Below are 24,342 nucleotides of genomic sequence, written 5' to 3' on the forward strand. Positions count from 1 at the left end.
AGTTATCATTGTATTACTGCTTATATGCATTTGGCTTATCTTATTGTTTTCAGTGTATGTTATGGTGATTGGCATACATGCCACAGTCTAATAAAGTTGTGCTGCCTTTCTTGGTTGTGCTGTGTGTCCAAGTTTCAACAGATTCCTTATTTGAAAAGAAAACTCAGCAATTAACATCTGCTTTTAGGTAATGGAAGTTCATTTTGTCAAAAACTGGCATGGTGATACTGTAGATATACCATACATATGTTCATTTCTCTATGTAAAAAAACACAGTAACCAATTACAATTTTGAGCCTCTCAGAGTTCTTCAGAGAGCCTTATGAACACAAACTACTAGAGTTTGATACTGATAATGGTATTATTTCACCAAACTAAATAGAAATGCCAAATTGTGTTTTCTTTGCATATATAGAAAATAGGATGTTTTTAGTACTTTAAACATTTTAACTAAAAGTGTCTCATTGTGGCAGAATGTTCAGTCTTATTTTCAGTGCATAACTGAACATATTTCATAATGTATGGTGAAAATCCAACACTGGAGAGTTGGTTTCCTCTACGTACAGTTTATAAAATTATGTAGGAGTTTCTCTAATTACTTTGTTAAGCAATATGAAAATATCTTATCCAACCACGTGAATATAAAACCTAAGATATGGCTTCCCTGATAGATTTAAGCAGAGTGCCAGATGAGGACTTGAACTTTGCTTTGTGCTTCTTGGATGCAAAGAAATCCCATCTGTACCAAACAAGCACACCTAACAGATTGACTCAAAGCTCCAGTTTGCCAATACAGGTATTGCCTTCAGTCTGAAATCAAAGCTTGTTATTTGTAGCATACTATTTGAGGTGTCCCATGATGCAGCAATGAACTCTTGGATTTTGCATGGTGGACTGGTAGCTTATCTATATTGCTAACAAGACTGCATAACAGGTATCCTTCACAAAATTTCCTCTTTCAGTATGGAGGTAAAAAAAGTCTGATTATTGTACATGAAGCCAAAGGATTTTATACATTACCTGAAGAAGTGCCAACTTGGAACTTCCAATAATCTTGTAAGCCTTAATGACATTCCTGTTTTCATACAAGTGCATTTGTAGGACTTCTTACATGTTTTTAGTAGCAAGTTTTTTGTGAATTTTTAGACATGTGCTTACTAGTACTAATTTTTTATTTAACTGCTAATAAGGTGCATAATTTGACAATGTCACTGTGAGAAACCCTCTGTCAAGTAGATTAGTGGAGACTACAAGAAAGACTTCAAGGAAGGTACACTTTATCTGTCAGATTTGATGCCTTCCATTTTTATGCGATACTTTGATGTTATTTTAAATTATTAGATAATATCATCGACTCCTTTGCAATAAATTATACATCTTAATTCCTTCCAAACTAAGATTCAGCTCATCATAGAGACCGACAACTGTGCACAATCATTCTTTTTGTATATACTAGTACATAGTAACATGCCTGCACCTTCGCACAACGATCTGTTATCATTCATTTCGGTTCATCAGAGAACTGCAGGTGTTCTACATAGAGATCAACCTATCACACTGAGAACTTTTTCAAAAATAACTAAATAATCTAAGGACACATTTTTCTGCACTGACTGCTCCGAACAGCAGAGTATGCCTTGAAACTCTGAATAAGAGATAAACCAGCCAGAAATAATAGTAACAACAACAACAACAACAATAATAATAATAATAATAAAATACCAGATAGCCTGGAAACATTGGTCATCTTGCTGTATCTGAGCAGAATTTCATTCAGCAGTACAGGTTCATTAGAAAACACAGTGTTAACTGTGTTTGTCACCACTTCACCCATGTACAAGCCATCTCAGGTACTGTTGAGGATAGTCTGGTTTTCAGACTGTAAGGTGTTTCTGACATTCTTTGTTGGTAGTAAAAATCCTGGATATATCAGTGACTGCCACTGGTTTTTCAGTGACAAGATACTGGAAGATGCTCAGCAATTTAAGGGAAATTACTGCAAAGAAAACAAAATTCTTCTTTAGTAAGTCTGTTGAGTAGATTCATGGGATTAACAATTGATTTAGGTTGAAAAACCTTTCTGCTGCCTGAATTGTACATTTTATGCAAAGAGAACAGCACATGGTACTTGCAAGGTGTTTAGGGACTTCATGGAGATGCACCAGTGGCCATTTTTCTCTGTGCTTCTTTGTGAATGTAACAAAAAGTTTAGTGATTGATGGTATTATATCCTTTTTGGCATCTGCTGTTGGTAACTCTCAGCTTATGATTGTAGATGCTATTTATAAATGAAATAATATACCCATTTATTCAGAATATAATAGTGCAGAAGCATCATTACAGCTGCAGTTGAATGCAAGAACATGACAAGAATTACTCTGCTACAGCAGCTCACAGGTGAAAGATAAATACTATAATGAACATTGTGAATGCCAAAATGGTGCACCATATGAAATATAAACATTAACCATGGATTTAATATGTTCAGTGCCAATGATGTTAGGAAGTTACACTTATTGACAGTGCTGGCCATTCATTCATTCATTCATTCATTCATTGTGTTCCACAAAACCTATCAAGAAGGAGAATCTTCAGGGATGTGGAACAGATCACTGTATACATTAAAAAAACACAGACAAATCATGGAAACTTAATCTCCTCAGGTACTGCATACAGGTTGTTGCAGAATGACATTTTAAAATCCTGTGAGATTGTAGAGGTTGAAATTCAGAACATTTTTTAATGAGAAACCTATAGCCAGAAATGTGAAATTAAGTTTGTGCAGTACTATGCACTATCTTCGCATTTTGTAAGCTAAATGAGTTACAGCAGGCACAACAAAAGACTGCTAAACAAGTAAGCTTTCAGACAAAAGGCCTTCTTCTGAATTAGACAACATATACACACACATTCATGTAAACACAACTCACACACATGCACATGTTCAGTCGGTCATAACACAGCTGAAACTGATTTTTATCATCAGCGACAAAAACCAGTATGGAGTAAGTGTATTGAGTCTTTGTGAGATAAAGACTTGAACTGTTAGCTGTGAACCACTTGCAGGTCTCTTCAGCTATCATCTGAGCTGTGTCTACTAAGGCTGAGTTTGTGGATGCTTAATTACTGGGTTGGTGCATAACTTCGTAGTGTTTTTGCATCAACACATAACAGAGATTTTAGTCATCAATAATATATTATCCTTTACTATTTACTACAGTCTGCTAATGCTTGGTTACTTTTCAATTCCACAACAGTAGAAATCATGTGGTTTTGAGGTGACAAACTTATTGAGCCAAGTTCAGAGACCTTTTCATCCAGAAAGGTAGTTCCTTGGAGGTTGTACAATGCAGAGTGGAAAAGCTGAAAATTTGAGGGTAGAAGATGAGGTGAATAAGGTCAACTCATGGACAGTGTTTTTTGCCAGTGTAGCATAATGTGGGCAGGCATTTTTGTGGAAGAGCATCACTTCATGCAGTCCTCCTGGCCATTGTTCTTGGACTGTGTGTGCATGATGCCTCAGTTGTTGACAATAAAGTCAGCAATGAAGATTACACAGTGTGGAAACAATTCGTAGTACACTACACCATCGCTGAATAACATTATCTTTTGTGGGTGTGTGCAGGTCTTGGTATGGGGAGTTGCTGCTTTGTTTGGGATCAACCATTCCTTTCCCATTCCCTTCTTTTCCTTATGTTAGCATAAAGACACCATTTCTTGTCACCATTAACAATACAGGATAGGAGTGGTCAGTTTGTTCATGAGCTAGCTGATGACGACCAAGAAGAGATTGCATATGGGCACCTGCTGATGTTTGTTATTTTGGGTTAAAGCATGTGGTGCCCATGTGCCCAATTTTTGAATATTCCCCATTGCATGCAAATGTCACATGACAGTGGAATCATCACATTTCATCACATTTGCCAATTCTTTAGTACACTGATTTGGATCATTGAGGATTAATGTATTTAAATGATCTTCATCGAACCCCGAAGCTATTCCTGAATGTGGAGTGCCACTAATGTGAAAATGATCCTCCTTAAAATGAGAAAACTATTCTCTTGCTGTGCTCTGTGAAGTGGAATTATCCCCATATATAGCACAAATGTTTCTGCCTGCCTTCACTGCTACCATCCTTGTATTGAACTCCATTTTCTAGTATCCATAGCTCCATTCACTATCTCCAGATGGCAAAATGACAACTCAAACAGCAACAGTGAACTACAAATAAAAAGTGACAATTGATAAATAAACCCATAGCAACCAGAATACCCAATATGCAAAACAGAAACACTAAAGACTTATGCACCACCCTAATATAATGCTTGCATTGTCAGCAAACATGACAGGTTTTCAACAACTTTTTACTTCACTGGAAGATCATTTATGTAGGTTAGGAACAAGAATGGTGCAGTACTAACCGCATGTTATGTGGTCCCCTCTGTTGTCAAAGTAAGACTCCACCCATGGAAGAGTGATGTCATTGATGCCATAACACTTCATTGTGTGAAATAGAATTTTGTGATCCACACAATCAAAGGCTTTGGCAAGGTCTCATAATAAACTAACAAGTTAATTTTTTGTCCAGCTTTGTTTGTGAGGTCTTGTGTTGCTGTCTCTATGCAGAATGATTTGGGAAAGCCAAATTGAGGGTAGCTAATAATTTCCACTTCCTCAAACCCTTTTGAAAAGGTTGGACAGAAGTGATGTAGGTCTGTAAAAAAAGTTGCTTTACTTACTCCAGTTCTGTGGATTGGAGTTTCTACAGAATATTTATGTCTGGCAGGAAATATGCCCCAAGTCATTGGTTGATTACAAAGATGGCTTATGAGTTATTCTCTAAAGTCTGCTATAAAAAAATTACAGCAACCATAATTACTTTTTTCTTTGTTAGTGGCTTGATGAATTTTTGTGTTTTCCTTATGGTTTATATTTTTGAAACTAATATCTGTTGGTAGTGCATGCAGTTTCTGCACAACTAAAAGTAATGCAACTGTATTCAGTTGTTTACTAGTAAACAAAAAGTTTTTTGACCCTGTGTGGAAGCAATCATCACATTTGGTGGTCAGTGATTTGAAAGTGTTGCCATTTCAGGTGGAGTTATTTTTTGGGGGTTCAGTTTCATTTGGATTACTATTTTTGTTTGTTTTTTTGTTTAATATTGTTCCAATTTGTTTTTTCCTTAGTTTTGGAGTGTTTTCTTTTTTGAGCATGGTTTTTCTTTTTTGATGACATGTTGGATGGTTTAACAATACTGGTGGTTATGGCATTTCAAATCTTGACTAAAGCTTGTTCTCTAAATGTGGTAGAACTCTCACTTACTCGCAAAAGATACTTTAATCCTAGGAGCAAACTGCCACTTACCCTGCTTCTGTTTAATTATGTCCTTATTTGTTTTAGAGGGAAACAAGACTCTAAGTGTAACAGAAATTTGCTTTAGAAAGAATTAAATGTGACATCTACATTGTCTCCTTTACACATATCTTCCAAGTTTCTTCCCCTTGATTTCTATCCAATTGTAGTACCTTCCTTCTACAGTCTGTATGATCTGTACCTAATTGGTCAGCAGATTTTATTTTTAACGTTTGACCATCATGGTTAAATAAACAGTTAAGGTTTTCAAGCTAAGTCACTGCATGTTGTTTGGTCCATGTTGGGTCCACAAACAAATTGTCAGCAGCAGTTGCATTAAGTCCTTCAATCCTTTTAGGGAATTTTACTGTAGAAATTGTTGAAGCCTTCCCTGTTACTGTTAAATTCGATCTGGGCAATGAGTCTCAGACTGAAGTTAGTAACACTTTATTCATGGTACAGATAAGTAAAGTCCTATAACAACTAAAAGAGCATTCATGATCACTTGAAAGTAACAGAAACAAAGTTCACTGCCATGATACCAATTTTGGGGAAAGCTTCATCCTGAGTGGCTGTAGATGTGGTGTCCAGAAGGACCATGTTGCACGGAGTGCCATGAAGCGGCATGGAGATGGTGTGGTTTTAGAGCAGAGAGTCAGGGCTGGTCTCAGCGAGTTCTGATTGCTGAGCGATGGGTGAAGGAGCAGTTGAATGCCGATGCTGTAAGCTGTGCTTGGCCTCAAGTATCCAGCAGGCAGAAATAAATATGTGTGACCATGTGATGTGTGGACAGTATTGTTTCCTCAACATCAGCACTGCTGGTTTCCTCATGCGTGCACTGCTCGGATGTGTGGCTTGTGCCCTCTGGTGGCACCTGTAACAGATGGCATATCAACAGACTGTTTGTATACAGTGTTGCGTCCATGACACACAATGCTCGTTTGGTATTAGTGATCAGTCTCTAGAGGAGAGACACCTGCAGGCCACGGGTAGGCAGGTAGGGAAACCTGCAGGGCAAAGACATACTGGCAGCATATGTAGCCGACCTGTGGCTGATATACAACAGAAAATATTCCAGAGCTTGTCATAAATCTCTCTAGGTGGCCTGGCAGAAAATAAACATTTAAGTTTCCACAAAAAATGATTCCCCATTTAAAATTGTAACCTTTTTAAAAAAATTTCCAACTGCTTTATGAAGCTTCTTTTGTACGGAACCAAGGAACTACCAAAAAAATAAAGATAGTAAAAACTCGTTGTACACCTGTACTTTCCACATTTCTCAGTCTCAAACAGTATAGTGTTAAAAAGGTGTTTCACTCTCAAGTGTTAAATTATTCAGTAGCCTAACAAGTGATTTAAAACAGTAACAATATAACACAGCAGAGAATACAACCCACTGTGTCAGTCGTTAGGGTTTCTTCCTGTCCCATTCGTGTATGCATCACAGGAAGAATGATTGTTTGAATGCCTCAGTGCATGCAGTAATTATTCTCATCTTATCCTCTCAATCCCTTTGCAAGTGATACGTAGGGGGTTGTAGACTATTCCTAGAGTAATCATCTAACTCCAGTTCTTAAAACTTTGTTAATAGACTTTGTTGGGATAGTTTACATCTTTCTTCAAGTGCCTGCCAGTTCAGTTCCTTCAGTACCTCTGTGACTGTCTCCCATGAATTAAACAAACCTGTAACCATTCATGTTGCCTTTCTTTGTATACATTCAATATACCCTCTTAGTCCTACGTGGTACGGGTCCCACACACTTGGCCAATATTCTACAACTGGTTGTAGAATGTTGTGCATAGCATCCTGTGAATGGATAAGTTGTTACTTTTTGATAAACATAAGTATAAACAACACTCACTAATTAGGCCTTAGGCCTGTTCAAACTGGCTAACTGCTACCTACGAGATGGTGTCTACATCTATACTCTGCAAACCACTGCAAAGTGCGTGGCAGAGGATACATCCCATTGTACCAGTTATGAGGGCTTTTTTTCTATTCCGTTCATCTGTGGAGTGCTAGAAGAATGACTGTTTAAGTGCCTCTGTGTGTGCTGTAATTAATCTAATCTTGTCCTTGTGATCCGTATGGAAGTGATATATAGCGGGTTTTAGTTTGTTATTAGGCTCATCATTTAAAATCGGTTCCTGAAACTTAATAAGTATGCTTTCTCAGGGTATACATAAACTATCTTCAGGTGTTTGCCACTTCAGTTCTTTCAGAATCTCTGTGACACTCTCCATTGGGTCAAAGACACCTGTGAACTTTCATGCTGCCCTTCTTTGTATATGTTCAGTATCCCTTGTTAGTCCTATAGGTACAGGTAACTCACACTTGAGCAATATTCTAGGATGTGTCACATGAGTGATTTGTAAGCAATCTTCTTTATAGACTAATTGCATTTCCCAGTATTCTACCAATAAAGCAAAGTCTGCTATCTGCTTTAACCATGACTAAGTCTATGTGATCATTCCATTTCATGTGACTACAAAGTGCTACGCTCTGGTATTTATATGAGTGTACCAATTCCAGCTGTGATTTGTTGATACTGTAGTCATAAGATGTGATGTTTTTTTCATTTTTTAAATTGTACAGTTTTATGGGATCATGGGATCTTTCCAGCCATTATTGCCAGTACCAGTAGATCGATCCAAATGATGCCACTGCTTTATTCAAGCAGCTCCTCATTTTGTCTCACGAGGCTGAGTGGATCACATTACAGATGTCCCTGCCTCAGAAAAAGAGTAAGGAGCTTCCAGGATTTGAACCCAGGTTCTTCTGCACTGACAGCACCAAGGAAGTGGCCTTCAGCTACTTGATAAAAGCATCAATTTTCCAACATTAATATACATGTATAGCTGGGGTGTCCTCCCATCATCTCTGTGTATTAACAGTAAGGTAAAAGACAGTTATGACTGTTGTTCAGCCTTGGTATCTCAGAACTTCCTGATCACTGTGGAAGATGTGTATGTATATTGAATTAGGTCCATCCTTTGGTCAGTATTATATGCAGATGATAAATCTCAGCTCATTTTTAATATGAGGTGTTGTTAATGAATTTAAATGCAAAAGAAACTAATTCACACATTTTCCCAGGAAAAAGCCAAGGTTAGAGAGGGGTTTTACCCCTTTTTCCAAACAATCTTGAAAATTGAACTGAACACACCAACAACCCTGCAGATTTCCATGCATTTTAAAATTTATTGGATGTAATTGAAGTGATGCTTCTTGACATTTGCACAAAATATTACTGAAAATTGATAGCTACTTTCATGTTTAATTTTCTATCCATCAGAAATTGAACATGTTGTTCTTAATGTTTTCGATGTATGTATTGCCTCCGAAGCTTAACTCAAGATAATGTTCCACCTCTTGTACATATGCCTCTTCTTCTCAATGCGTCCAGTGTTTGTACCATTTTGTTGTTGAAGAAATGTCTAAATTAGAGTGATAAGTTTAAAATATTCAGCAGACATTTCTGGCATTTCTTGAGTTAAATTTATATTTTGAAATATTTTATAATCTCTCTCTCTCTCTCATCTACCCATCCCCCCCCCCCCCCCCTCCACACACACCTCATTTCCTCTTGCATCTAGCTAGTACATCTACATTTATTCTCTGCAAACCACCATGAGATGCTCAGCAGAGAATAAAACCCACTGTGCCAGTTGTTAGGGTTTCTTCCTGTCCCATTCATGTATAGATCACAGGAAGAATGATTGAATGTCCCGGTGCATGCAGTAATTATTCTCATCTTATCCTCACAATCCCTTTGCTAGCGACACATAGGGCATTGTAGAACATTCCTAGAGTAATCATCTAAATTCGGTTCTTAAAACGTTGTTAATAGACTGTTGGGATAGTTTACATCTGTGTTCAAGTGTCTGCCAGTTCAGTTCCTTCAGTATTTCTGTGACTGTCTCCCATGGATTAAATGAACCTGTAATCATTCATGCTGCCTTTCTCTCTATATGTTCAATATCCCCTCTTAGTCCTATGTGGTATGGGTCACACACACTTGGCCAATATTCTACATCCAGTTGCACAAGTGATTTGTAAGCAACCTCTTTTGTTGACTGATTACACTTTCCCAATATTCTATCAATAAACCAAAGTCTAACACCTCTTTACCCATGACTGAACTTATGCGACCATTCCATTTTATATCCCCACAGAGTGTTAAACCAAGGTATTTGTACGAGTTGGCCAATTCTGACAGTGACTCATTGATATAGTCATAGGATACTACAACTTTTCATTTTGTGAAGTGCAAAATTTTACATTTCTGAACATTTAGAGCAAGTTGCCAATCTCTGCATCATGTTGAAATCTTATCAAGATCTGACTGAATATTTATGGAGCTTCTCTCAGTTAGTGCTTCTTTATAGATAATTGCAAGGTCATTAAATATACAACATAAACAGCAAGGGTCCAAACACACTTCCCTGGGTCACACCCAAAGTTGCTTCTACATCTGATGAAGACTCTCCACCTAAGATAAGTTGCTGTGTCCTCCCTACCAAAAAGTTCTCAATCCTATCATAGATTTCACTTCATACCCCAAATGATCAAACTTTTAACAATAAACATAGGTATGGTATTGAATCAAATGGTTTTGGGAATCAAGAACCACTACGTTTAGCTGGTTGCCGTGATCTAAAACTTGCAATATGTCATATGAGAAAAGTGCGAGTTGGGTTTTGCATGATCGATGTTTTCGAAATCCGCACTGGTTGGCATGGAGGAGGTCAGTATGCTCAGGATGCATCATTATGTTTCAGATGAGAATATGTTCTAAGATTCTACAACAAACTGACATCAAGGATATTGGATGGTAGTTTTGTGGATCACTTATACTACTCTTCTTCCGTACAGGATGTGACCTGTGCCATTTTCCAAGAACTGCGCACAGTTTTTTGTTCGAGGGATCCATTATAGGACATAGTTGGAAGAGGGGATAACTCAGTCACAAATTCAGTATAGAATCTGACAGTAATTTCATCAGAACCTGGAGATTTGTTCAGTTGTAATGATTTCAGCTCTTTCTCAGCACCACTGATACTAATAATTATTTTGTTCATCATTTCAGTGGTACTTGGATTAAATTGCAGCAATTCTTCTGGGTTTTCCTTTGTACAGTAACATTTGAAAATGGAGTTAAGCATTTTAGCTTTTGCTTTGCTACCCTCAATTTCAGTTCCTGTCTCATTAATTAGTAACTGGACACTGACTTTTTTGCCACTAACCTTTACATATCACCAGAATTCCTTTGGCTTTTTTGAAATGTCGTTATACAATATTCTGCCATGGTAGTCACTGAAGGTATCGTGTATTGCTCTTTTGACAGCCAGACACGTTTCATTCAGCATCTCTCTATCAATAGCCCTACACTTTGTTTTACAGCTACTATGCAGTAATGTCTGTTGCTTTAGAAGTTTCTTTACAGTGACTGTATACTATTATGAACTGTTCTACTGGGTACATATCTATCCAGTGTGTAGTCAACTATTCTTTTAAAGTTGAACCAGAGTTCTTCTACATGCTCTTGACCTGTGCTGAAGGTTTCAAGGTCCTCATTGTGATACAACTCTGCTGATTCTTGATCTAGTTTACTAAGCATATATATCTTTCTGCTTGTTTTAGTTGTCCTTTGTACTTTGGTAATCATTGTTGCCACAACCGCATCATGGTCTCTGATATCAGTTACGATGTGGGCATTCTCAAATAAGTCAGGTCTATTTGTTGCCATTAGATCCAATATATTTCCACCATAAGTGGAGTTCTTAACCATCTGTTGTAGGTGGTTTTCAGGGAAGGCATTTAGTAAAGTTTCACAGGATGTTTTATCATGCCTACCACTAACAAAATTGTAATTTTCCCAATTAATTGTTGGTTGATTAAAGTCTCCACTGATGATTATGGTAGGACTGGAGAATTTACATGTAAGGGAACAGAGGTATTGTCTAAAGTTTTTGGTTACATCAGGAGATGAGCCTGGTGAACAATAGAAGGATCCACTTATCATTTTATGCTCACCCCTGTTACTAAGTCTTGTCCAAACAATCTCATGTGCAGCCTCAATTTCTGTCTTGGTGGATTTAAGTTTCTTGTCTGCTGTGATAAATACACCACCTCCACTTGCCATTTGCCTAATCTTTCGATATACAAAATCAGAGCAACATGATCAGTGCTGGGAAAAATGCTACAAATCATAAGCTTCCTTGAAACCCCAAGTGCAAGGTTGGTCTTCTCAACCTTCTCTGCCAGTTGCTGGAATGATCCAAGAATGACCTCAGAGCCCAGACAACAAGCATCATTTGTTCCAACATGCACCACAATTTGCAGCTAGCTGCACCCTGTTCCCTCAACGCCTCTTCAGCAAGATGAATGAGGCCTCCAGGCATATACACTGTTTGCACCTGGTGTTCTTTCCTGTCCGTTGCTGCCATTTCCCTAAGGGCATCACTTGCTGTACGTTTGAACTGCCAATGATTAATAGACCCCTATGCTTTTGCATTTTCCTCCCCCTGACACTGGACAAAACAGGTTTTCCCAAAACAGGTGAAGTGAGTCCCACTGGCTCAGTTTCAGTGAATCATAGCACCTCAGCTATATAGCATAGCACACTCTGAGTCCTTGCTGTTCCCCATCCACACTGTACAGGATGCCCAGATCTACCATTGACATGCCACTCAGAGTCAAATGGATGGGTAATGAGAGATCCTGTACTTTCTGCAGAAGAGGCTGGATCCATGGGAGAGGATAGTACTTGAGGTATCTCTGGTACAGGTATCATGGTACACGAACCTTGGAAGATCTTCCAACACACCAATTCAAAGCAGGTGCCAATCATTTGACCATTGTCAGGGCAATTTCCTGCTGGTTATGAATGTCAACCAACTCATCCCATGTTTGAGAACAGCATTCACAGTCGGGCTGCATTTTGGCTGGTGTAATGTATTACAGGGCAGTGAACAAATAACTTTAAATTGAACCTGCTGAGTATCTTTTAATCTGTTTAGCTAAAAGGTTGTTAATTCCATGTAAGAATTGAAGCAGATATGCAAAACAAGATTTCTATCAAGGTGACACAAGAACTTCTGGTAAAATATCTAGTTTCCTAAAACATTTTTATGTTTTTTATTTATTTATTTACACATCTGGTTGCATAGAACTAAAATGTGGAGCAAATGTCCAAGGTCATGGAACATGCCAGTACACAAAACTACAAGATAAAAGTAATAATAGATGAAATAAAATGTTTATGAACCCAAAAAAAGTCAAGCCATAAGTTTAAGTAAATGCAATCGACAATATAATATAGGAATCAGCTTAATTTTTCAAGGAACTCCCTCACACCACTTATCGCACAAACTGCCCAAATATTTCTGAGCCAAAAATATCCTTTGACAATGGGAAGAGTTATGTGAAAATATAATACCATGTGATATAAGCGAATGAAGATAAGCAAATTCATGTCGAATGATCACTTACTTCAGATATTGTTTGAATAGTAAAAATGGCAGCATTAAATCTCTGAACAAGATCCTGAACGTGGGCTATCCACGACAGTTTACTATCTATCTGGACACCTAGAAATTTGAACTGTTCATTTGCACTATCATATGCCCATTCTGTGAAATTAAAATGTTGGGTTTGTTGAATTATGTGTTAGAAACTGTAAAAACTGAGTCTTACTGTAATTTAGCATTAGTTTGTTTTCTACAAGCCATGAACTTATGTCATGAACTACACTATTTGAAACAGAGCCAGTGTTGCACACAGCATCCTTTACTACCAAGTTAGTGTCATCAGCAAACAGAAATATTTTAGAATTACCTGTACTGCTAAAGGGCAGATCATTTATATAAATAAGGAACAGGAGTGGCCCCAACGCTGATCCCTGGGGCATCCCCCCTTTGACTGTGGCCCTCTCAGACCCGATATCACAGCCACTCTCAACACTGTGAATAATGACCTTTTGCTGTCTGATGTTAAAGTGAGAGGTGAACCAGTTGTGGGGTACTCCCCATATTCCATAATGGTCCAACTTCTGGAGCAATATTTTGTGATCAATACAATCAAACACCTTAGTTAAATCAAAAGATATGCCTAGCATTTGAACCTTTTGTTTAATCCGTCCAGTACTTCACAGAGGAAAGAGAATATAGCATTTTCAGTTGTTAAACTACTTCTAAAGCCGAACTGTACATTTGATAGCAAATTATGTGATATAAAATGTTCAATTATCGTTACAGACACAGCCTTTTCAATATCTTTAGCAAACACGGATGGCATAGAAACAGGTCTAAAATTGTCTAGAATATCCCTTTGTCCCTTTTATGAAGGAGCTTTGCTACTGAGTACTTTAATCATTCAGGAAACTGACCATTCTTAAAGGAAAAATTACAAATATGGCTTGGTACAGAACTAACATGTGCAGCACAGTACTTTAATATTCTGCGAGGCACTCCATCATATCCATGAAAGTCCTTAGTCTTCAGTGATTTAATAATTGACTCAATTTCCCCCTTGTCAGTATCACAATGAGTGTTTCAGACATCAATCTCAGAAAGGCATTTTCTAAGAGAGTTATATGATTCCCTGTAGAAACTGAGTTTTTATTGAATTCACCAGAAATGCCCAGAAAATGATTGTTAAATACTGTACATATATCTGACTTATCAATATCAGAAATATTTTTACTATGAACTGACGTAATATCGTTGACCTTGTGCTGCTGACCAGAGACTTCCTTCACAACTGACCATATGGTTTTAATTTTAACCGGTGAATTAGCTAGTCTATTTGCGTACCACATACTCTTTGCCTTCCTGATAACATTTTTAAGCACCTTAAAATACTGTTTGTAATGGGCTACCGTAGCTTGATTGTAACTACTTCTAACATTTTGATATAATTCCTGCTTTGTTCTGCATTATATCCTTATCTCACTAGTCAGCCACCCAGGCCACCTTTTACTGCTAGTAACCTGTTTGGAGCATTCTAATGAAAAGCAACTCTCAAAGAGCATGAGAAATGGTTGAGGAAAGCATTGTATTTGTCATCTATATTATCAGCACTATAAACATCCTGTGCTCTTCACAATGTTAAGAAACTCTGTATTGCCATTGGATTAGATTTCCTACATAATTTGTAGTTATATATAACATTTCTTTGAATACAGAAGCCTTTTGGCGTTAAAATTTGTGCATCATGGTCTGAAAGGCCGTTCACCCCTGTACTAACACAGTGCTCATCTAGTAATGAAGAATGAATAAAACTATTATCTATGGCTGTGCTTTTGTTCCCCTGCATCCTGGTTGGAAGAAATACAGTCTGCATCAAATCATATGAGTTTATGAGATCTACCTACATCCTTTTTCTTGCTTAATCATATACAAAATTAATATTGAAGTCACCACATATAACTAATTTTTGGTATACTTCATATAAAGTTAGCCAAGAACCCTCTCTAGCTTGAGCAGGAATGCTTTGAAGTCAGAGATAGGGGACCAATAAACAACAACAATTAGAAGTTTTGTTTCACTACATTCAACTGTCCCTGCGCTACATTCAAATACCTGTTCAGTGCAGTGCCGTGATACGTCTATGGACTCAAATGGGATACTGTTTTTTACATAAATGGCCACTCCCCCACTCCACAAAGACTTGCTTGGAAAACAGCCAGTTAATCTGTATCCTGTAAAGAAAGCCTCTGATCTGCCAAATCATTAAGTGGTGCTCCGATACACCAATAATATCAAAGTCAACATCTGTAAGCAGTTTACTGACTTAATCTCTAATACCTCTTCTACTTTGATGAAATATGCTACTTCCTACTCTATTTGGGTACTTGACCACCTCTGAAGGTGATTACTTTGTTAGAAGGACTTCCTTTAAACAGGTATACCTATCATCTGACTTCAATTTAAAGAATGTTGTAGCTCTAACACCAACTACTACAGGAAATTTTCCTTGAGTGACCCCACCACCACCCACTACACTGTCACCTATAAGCTCTGCAGGCCTCACCTTCCCATACCTATTGAGGTGCCGTCCATGTCTTGTGAACTTAATTATATTTGTTAGCAAACTCAAAACCAGAGTTAATTTATGATAAATGCAGATAATATATGGGACTACCTCTCTTAAAGGGGAAACTAAATATAACACAATACATTAATTAGAAAATCTACTACAGTGACTAAATCACAATTGCTGATTTGTTACAATTTGCGTATAGATTATCCAAACGATAATGGTAGCTCCCAAAAATTCTCAAAAACACACTTTTATTTGTGTTGGTATACAATGAAATTTAGGGGTGATGTATACTTTGGCTGAACTGTGAACCACAAATGCTGATTTGCTACAAATTAAATTATGTATCCAAATCACTGGTACTGCTAGCTTATGAAAATATACTTTTGTGAGCGTCCAAAAATTCTGCAACTAACCTATTTCTCACATAATTGTACAGTGAAATTAGAGAAAGATTGTTTTGAATGAGGATGGGCCTACTGTCCTCAAAAATTATTAATGAGCACAATTTAGTTTAGCCTACAATTGATTATAACAGTACTAGTTTGTCCTTTCTCATGGTGATGTATTATTTTCTCAAAACTGGCTAAACTTCTCTGATTTATTTCCAGACCTGATAAACTTGACAGATATAATTGTGCTGGGACAGTCCAGGATTTTGCTGTGGCCATGTTATGTGATATGGATAAGCCTGTTATGTCTGTGCAGAATGCTGCAATGTGGGGCTATTTTGACACAAATACATCTGAATGGAATACTGATATTTTACAAAATGCTGGATTTCCAACCCATATACTACCAAGAATTGTCAAAAGTGGAGAAGTTGTAGGAAGTCTTGCAAACAGTTGGTATGGGATTCCCAGTGGTACTCCTGTAGGTATGTTGCCAAGTGTGGGCACATATGATTCCACCCTACATTAGATTCTCAATAACATATGTTATCTGTATAATAGAAAAAAATTATTTTTAATATAGTAGCATGCTACGCATTTGAGAGACTTGGATAGAAAAGTGTTTCTGTTTTTTCTATAATTCAGAGATTTTATTACAGCAGAAAATTTCTTGTTGTGATTTATTGCTGTCATACTCAAAGTGATAAGCATATTTACACACAATATTAGTTTTATCGCACTGCTTAGTTAACAGGTATATATTAAATGGAAGCAAGATTAATTGTTTGTATAAAAAAAAGTTACCAGTGGTAGAAGTGCATCTGAAAAATAAGACAAAAATGGATATTACTAGAGGGAAGTGATGCAGTTACTGTAAGAACTTCCATCAAAGGAGACAGAAGTCTGTGATTTGTTGAAGGGAAACTTTTTTTACTTAACTTGTGAAAAAAGTAGATAAACCGAAAACATTCAAAACATTAAAGATACCAAACATTGCTATGACCATGAAGTTTTTCTGTGCTGCCATACAAAGCATATATCAGGACCTGTATTCCACAAGCCACCTTTTCATATCTGATGGGTACTTCTGGTACCACTGTAATCTACTTTCATTCCTACTACAGTCGTGGTTGGTGAACGGAAATGATGACTATCAATAAGCTCCTATAAACTACTTGAATTACTCTGATATTCCCATCTTGCTCATTTTGTGTGAGACTGGCATGGGAGGAAGTAATATGTTACCTGATTCTTCCAGGAACGTACTCAGGATTTTAAAAGCAAACGTTTCAGTGACAGGCAACTCTTCTCTTGAGCCTTCTGCCACTATAATTTGATGAGCATCTCTGGGATGCTCTCATACTTGTTAAGTATATCCTTGATAAAATGCAATGCCCTTCTTTGGATCTTTTCTCTTTCCTCTACTAATCCTACATGGTAAGTGTTATAACCTTTAATCACTAATAAAGTGCGTGGAGATACAAAAGTATAAACACTCGCGGGTTACATGTTACTAACTCCGTATCTGTCACTCAACTGCTGGGCCGTGACATGCGGCCGGCGCCGTTCATAACCAGGTGGCGCTCCCGCGCTCGGCCGAGCTGCGGAGCGCCTCTATCGCCGTGTTCGCGTACTAACGTAGCGGCACTTATGAATGTCGTGGCACTGTCACAACACTTTTCCCCCCTTGAAAAAAAAAACGCTCACTTTCGTGGAGACACGGACAGTGCGGAGACATCCATGGCCTCTTGGGAGGTCCCGAGAAGATCCCGCGGAGAAACACGAGAGTATGGTCGAAAATGTCCAGGACGGAAGCTGGCGCGTGGAACGTGCCTCCTGGACGAGATGATGGGTGAAAACTCCGGAGCAGCAGCCATAGGTGTTGTGGACCTGGGGGTGTGCTCCAGCGAGATGGGTCCCGGAGAAGGCGGCGTCGCGACTGGGGCCGGTTCCGGCGTACTCGGAAGCGGTAGCGACGGCGGCGGCAACAACACGCCCGGAAGATCGGCAGCAGCGACAGGACTGGCTTCTCGGACTGGTGGAGACGAAAGAAGGGGCGGTGGTACCGGCGTGGCCACCACTCGTGGGCGCATCTGGTCGTAATGGCGAACAACCATGCCGCCGTCCGTACGTATTTCACAAAGCCGGCGGCCGCAAAGAGCCTGGACCACCGCTGGAATCCATTTAGGGCGAGATCCATACCCCCGTGCCCACATGTCGGCGCCCACCGGGTATTTTCCCGCACTAGGGGACACAGTACAAGGCCTGACAGGGTGAAGCAGATGCAGTAGGGTGCGCGGTTGGCGGCCATGCAAGAGTTCAGCAGGGCTGCGATCACCCAGAGGCGTGAAGCGATAAGAACTCAGAAATTGCAACAGAGCGTCATCTGTGGAAAAATCACTAAGGAATTTTTTCATTTGGCTTTTGAAAGTGCGGACAAGGCGCTCGACCTCCCCATTCGATTGCGGATGGAAGGGCGGTGCTGTAACATGATGAATCCCTTGTCCAGTACAAAAATCACGGAAGGCCTGCGAAGAGAACTGAGGGCCATTGTCCGTGACAATCGTGGATGGAAGACCTTCTAGCGCAAAGATTTTTGACAAAGCCAGCGTCGTAGCCGCAGTGGTGGGCGACGGACAGCGAACAACAAATGGAAACTTCGAGAAGGCGTCAATCAACAGTAGCCAATAAGTGCCGAGGAAGGGGCCGGCAAAATCAGCGTGCACCCGTTCCCACGGCTGCGCCGGATCAGGCCACGGAGAGGGCAGAGTACGAGGCGCAGCCAGTTGTTGAACACACTGAGCACACGCAGCGACCATGTGGGCGATGTCCGAATCGATACCGGGCCAATAAATGTGCCTGCGGGGCAGGGACTTAGTCCGAGAAATCCCCCAATGGCCCTCATGCAATAGTTTGAGAACAGCTTTGCGAAGAGAGGCGGGCACCACAACCCGTGGAGATGCGCCATCCGTGGCCAGAAGAACAACACCCTCACGAACAGACAGACGAAGGCGCAAGGCATGGTAGTTGCGAAGGGGATCCGACGCCCGGCCCTTGGTCCTGTCCGGCCAACCCCGCTGAACAAAACCAATCACCTGACGCAGGACCGGATCCCGCGCAGTAGCCGACGCGACCTGCGAACCTGTTAGTGGAAAACCCTCGACCGCACGACGTTCTTCCTCATCAATGTGGAAACAGAGGAGTTCATCGCGATCGAAAACCGGGTCGGGGCCCATCGGCAAACGCGACAACGCGTCAGCGTTGGCGTGCTGGGCCGTGGGGCGATAGTGAATCTCATAGTGAAAACGAGACAAGTATAAGGCCCAACGTTGCAGGCGGTGAGCTGCCTTATCCGGAAGCGATGCTGAGGGGCTGAACAGAGAAACCAGCGGCTTGTGGTCGGTGATGAGGTGAAACTTAGAACCATACAAAAAAACGCTGAACTTTTTCAGAGCATAAACGATAGCAAGCGCCTCCTTTTCTATTTGAGAGTAACGCCGTTGGGCATCGTTGAGGGTCTTGGAAGCGTAGGCGATGGGTCGTTCCGACCCATCCTCATACCGATGGGCGAGAACAGCCCCTAGGCCATACTGTGACGCGTCAGTCGCCAGAACCAAGTGCTGACCCGGACGGAATGTGGCAAGACAAGGCGCCGACTGCAAATGAGCCTTCAGGCGGACAAAAGCCTGCTCACACTCGGCGGACCAACAGAAAGGAACGTTTTTGCGTAACAGCTGATGCAGAGGATGAGCCACCGCCGCCGCGGAGGGAATGAATTTGTGATAATAAGCAACCTTGCCTAGAAACGCCTGAAGGTCTTTGACCGTAGACGGCCGGGGTAGAGCGGTAATGGCCGCAACGTGCTGTCGTAGAGGACGTATACCCTCACGGGACAAGTGGAAACCAAGATACACAATGGAGGGTTGGAAGAACTGAGACTTGTCCAGATTGCACTTCAACCCTGCTGAATGCAGAACCCGAAACAGTGAACGCAAATTGCGAAGGTGCTCCTCAGTGGAGGCCCCCGTGACAACAATGTCATCCAGGTAGTTGATGCAGCCGGGAACGGAAGTCGTGAGCTGTTCCAAAAACCGCTGAAAAATGACCGGCGCGCTAGCGACGCCAAATGGTAACCGCTGGTACTGATACAACCCACAAGGAGTGTTGATGACGAGAAATTCCTTGGAAGATGCATCCAGCGGCAACTGATGGTACGCCTCCGATAAGTCAAGTTTGGAAAAGAACTGGCCCCCAGCGAGCTTGGTAAATAACTCTTCAGGACGGGGAAGAGGATAAGTGTCAATGAGGCTTTGAGCATTGACAGTGGCTTTAAAATCACCACACAATCGCAGACTCCCGTTTGGTTTAGAAACCACCACGACGGGCGATGCCCATTCGCTGGAGGTAACAGGAAGGAGAATCCCCGAAGCTGTTAACCTGTCTATCTCAGCTTTGACAGGCGCACGCAATGCCATCGGAATAGGGCGTGCCCGAAAAAACTTAGGGTGAGCCGTAGGTTTAAGAGTAATGTGGGCTTCAAAATCCTTGGCCCGACCCAGACCCGCAGAGAACACGGACGAGAATTCAGAACACAAGCCATCCAGCTGTTGATACGGAATGTCCTCAGATATGAGGTGCACATCATCATCAATGGAAAACCCGAACAACTGGAAAGCATCATAACCGAACAGGTTTTCAGTGCCCGCATGATCCACCACATAAAACGTGAGGGGCCGAACAACAGACTTGTAGGCAGTGGATGCATCAAACTGGCCAACGATAGGAATTTTCTGCTTATTATAAGTTCGTAGATTTCGCGTAACTGGAGACAAGGAAGGGGAGCCTAACTCCAAATACGTGCGAGAATTAATGAGAGTTACTGCAGAGCCAGTGTCCACTTGCATGCGAATGTCTTTATCCAGAACATGAACAGTAACAAACAACTTATTCGTTTGAGAAAGCACACAGTTAACATCCATGTCCGATGCCTCGTCCTCGTCGACAGGAACTTTAGGGGACTGACACACAGAAGCAATGTGGCCTTTTTTCCTACATGAATTACACGTGGCCCAACGTTTTGGACACGCGGCTCTGTCATGCTGTACGAAACAACGTGGACAAGAAGGAAGGGCGGAACGAGCCTGCTTCTGTGGTTGCTGTTTTCGCTGCGAGCGTGGCGGCCCAACGCGACGTTGTTGACGCGAGTGCACCGCCGCCACATCGTCGTTTTCCTGTGAAACAGGCACAGTGTCTGCGTCGAAAGTGGTGTGTACAGCGCCTACATCACACCACGCGTCTATTTGCGCACCAGCAGCGTGAGACACTTCAAACGATTGAGCGATGCTGAGAACTTCAGACAACGACGGGTTTCGCAATTGTAAGGCACGTTGCCGAACTTCTTTATCAGGAGCAAGCCGTAGAATAGCGTCCCGAACCATTGAATCAGCGTAAGACTCATGATGAGTGTCCGTGACAAACTGACATTTCCGACTCAGACCGTGTAGTTCCGCCGCCCAAGCCCGGTAAGATTGATGGGGCTGTTTACGACACCGGTAGAAAGCCACGCGGGCGGCAACGACATGGGTGTTTTTTCGGTAATAGTTAGACAATAAGTCACACATTTCTTGGAAGGACAGAGAGGCAGGTTCCCGCAGAGGGGCTAACTGAGATAACAGCTGATAGATCCGTGGGGAAATCCAAGATAGAAATAACGACTTACACATAGGAGCGTCGACAACACCGAAAGCCAAGAAGTGTTGCCGCAAACGCTTCTCATAATCCTCCCAGTCTTCAGCGGCCTCGTCATAAGGAGGAAACGGAGGCAGAGAAGAGGAAGACAGACGATGAGTAAGCGACGTCGACAACGCCTGAATAGCAGCCGTCAGCTGTGTTTGTTGCGCCTGAATAGCAGCCGTCAGCTGTGTTTGTTGTTCAATAAGCGCTTGCATAAGCTGTTCCATGTCTGCCCCGACACGAACACACAAGTCCACAACGCAGGGGAAAAAAAAATATCCGACCTCGTCACCAAAAAGTGTTATAACCTTTAATCACTAATAAAGTGCGTGGAGATACAAAAGTATAAACACTCGCGGGTTACATGTTACTAACTCCATATCTGTCACTCGACTGCCGGGCCGTGACATGCGGCCGGCGCCGTTCATAACCAGGTGGCGCTCCCGCGCTCGGCCGAGCTGCGGAGCGCCTCTATCGCCGTGTTCGCGTACTAATGTAGCGGCACTTATGAATGTCGTGGCACTGTCACAACAGTAAGCGTCCAGTATGACAAGCAATAGCCATTCAGTGCTGGATTTCATGACTGGTATTTGCATTTTTTGTGATTTTTAAGGGCATTAGGCTGTGGTTCAAAGCATATTGTATCTCTACCTAATGTTTTGTCCTCCAGTGCTGGTGACATAGGTGGACCAGGCTGAAAGAATCTGCAAACCACAATACATGGGGGATGAGCTTGATCATTTAAGAATTGCATTCAGAAGAAACAGCTACTTTGACAAAGTGAAAAATAGAGCACTACACCCAACTAAATGGTTACAGATGACATAGCAGAGTACCATTGTACTTAACTCAAGAAGAAAGACACTTGAATATTTGAACGCTGTAAAGGACCTATGCTCTGTGCTTGCCACAGTAGGAGTATATAAAATCCCCTGCACATGAGGTCAAGTGTACATAGGAACTACAAAACGAAACATAAACACTCACTTTAAGGTAAACAAGAGCAATTGTCATGTGGGCAACACAGATAAATCAGTAGTAGCAGATAATGCACTGGAACTAGGGAACTACCAAATTCATTTCTCTGATACTACAGTTTTCTCAAGTTTTTAATCATTACTACTCTAGAATGTTTGAGGGCTGTCCAGAAAGTAACAGATGTTTCACTCTGTCATGGCTATGGGCAGGGCTACAGGTGCCATCTTGGAGCCATAGTGTTCCTACACTCAGTACGCATCCAGCACTGCTAGTGTGTGGTCTGTGTCTCTGTTACTTTGTTTTCTGTGATGCATTAAAATGTGTGCTGCATTAAAAAATCCTGCCACTTGTGACATGCATTCTGTGATTAGGTTTTTGTTGCCAAAAAACTACAAACCAATTAAAATTTCCAGAATGAGATTTTCACTCTGCAGCGGAGTGTGCACTGATATGAAACTTCCTGGCAGATTAAAACTGTGTGCCCGACCGAGACTCGAACTCGGGACCTTTGCCTTTCGCGGGCAAGTGCTCTACCATCTGAGCTACCGAAGCATGACTCGAAGGTAGGAGACGAGATACTGGCAGAAGTAAAGCTGTGAGGGCCGGGCGTGAGTCGTGCTTCGGTAGCTCAGATGGTAGAGCACTTGCCCGCGAAAGGCAAAGGTCCCGAGTTCGAGTCTCTGTCGGGCACACAGTTTTAACCTGCCGGGAAGTTTCAATTAAAATTTATCGCAATCTTTGTGATATGTACTGAAAAGGAATAATGAGTGAAAGCCGAGTGAGACTGTTGCATTGGTTTTAAAAATGGCCGTCCTAGTGTCTACAATGAGGACTGCAGTGGTAGGCCTAGCCTTCTGGTTGACGAACTGGAGATGAAAATCAACAACATTCATAAAAATTCTCGTTTCATGATTATGGAATTTTCATAAAATTTTCCCAAATTTCATGGAGTTTGGTGCATGAAATTTTGCCAGAGAAGCTTCATTTCCACAAATTTTATGTTATGTGGGTTCCCAATCTCCTAACAGAAGCTCACAAAGAAACAGATTGGCTGCAGCACTGATTGTCCAGAAGATTACAAGAAAAATGGTAACAAAGTTATCAATCTTATCATGACTGGGACAAGACTTGGGTGAAGCATGTCAGTTGTGAAATGTAAAGCCAGTTGATGAGACACAAAAATTCTCCCAAGAAACCAAGGAGGTTTATACAAATGCTGTCAGCAGAAAAGATCATGGCTACTTTGTTTTGGGACTCTAAGGAAGTGATTCTCATTGATTTACTTGGTCATAGCACAACATTTAACTCAGAGAGGTATTGTCAGTCACTGAGAAAGTTAAGGTGAGTGATGCAAACAAGTGTAGAGCAAAACGTAGCACAAAAGTTTTGTTTTTTTCGTGACAACATGTTCATACATGGCCAATTGTACCTGAGAGCTCCTACAGGATGTTGGATGGGAGGTGTTTGATCATGCACCATACAGCCTGGATTTTCTTCCCAGCAATGCAGACATGTCTCATACGCAACACTTTGATACTGATGCTGAACTGCATGCCTGTATAAATCGGTAGTTGCAGTCACAGGTGGTAGATTTCTACAGAGATGGTATTGTGACACAGTATGATAAGTGCCTTAGTTTGAATAGCAGTTATGTAGAAAAAAATGTACTAAATAAAATTTAGTTTTTCTATATTGTTAATATTTTATTTCAAAAAATCTGTTACTTTCTGGATAGCCCTCATACCAAGGCCATAGAAATTCAGAAGCACAAAAATAAAAGTTTAACAGGGAACGAAGAGGATTGAAACTAGACAAGTTAAGGGCATTAGTGCTAAATAAAAC

The 24,342-nt window shown here is 40.9% G+C and overlaps 1 protein-coding gene across 2 annotated transcripts in view; it reads left to right on the forward strand.

Moving 5' to 3' along the window:
- LOC126473419 (sedoheptulokinase-like) overlaps nucleotides 1-24,342 on the forward strand; it is a 114,698-nt gene that overhangs the window by 44,838 nt on the left and 45,518 nt on the right. For both annotated transcript variants that reach the window (XM_050100450.1, XM_050100460.1), the window contains exon 4: nucleotides 16,009-16,274. In XM_050100450.1, the coding sequence (XP_049956407.1) occupies nucleotides 16,009-16,274 (266 nt within the window). The remainder of the gene's footprint in view (nucleotides 1-16,008; nucleotides 16,275-24,342) is intronic.

The sequence above is a fragment of the Schistocerca serialis genome, chromosome 1 (genome assembly GCF_023864345.2).
Source record: "Schistocerca serialis cubense isolate TAMUIC-IGC-003099 chromosome 1, iqSchSeri2.2, whole genome shotgun sequence".
Lineage (NCBI taxonomy): Eukaryota > Metazoa > Arthropoda > Insecta > Orthoptera > Acrididae > Schistocerca > Schistocerca serialis.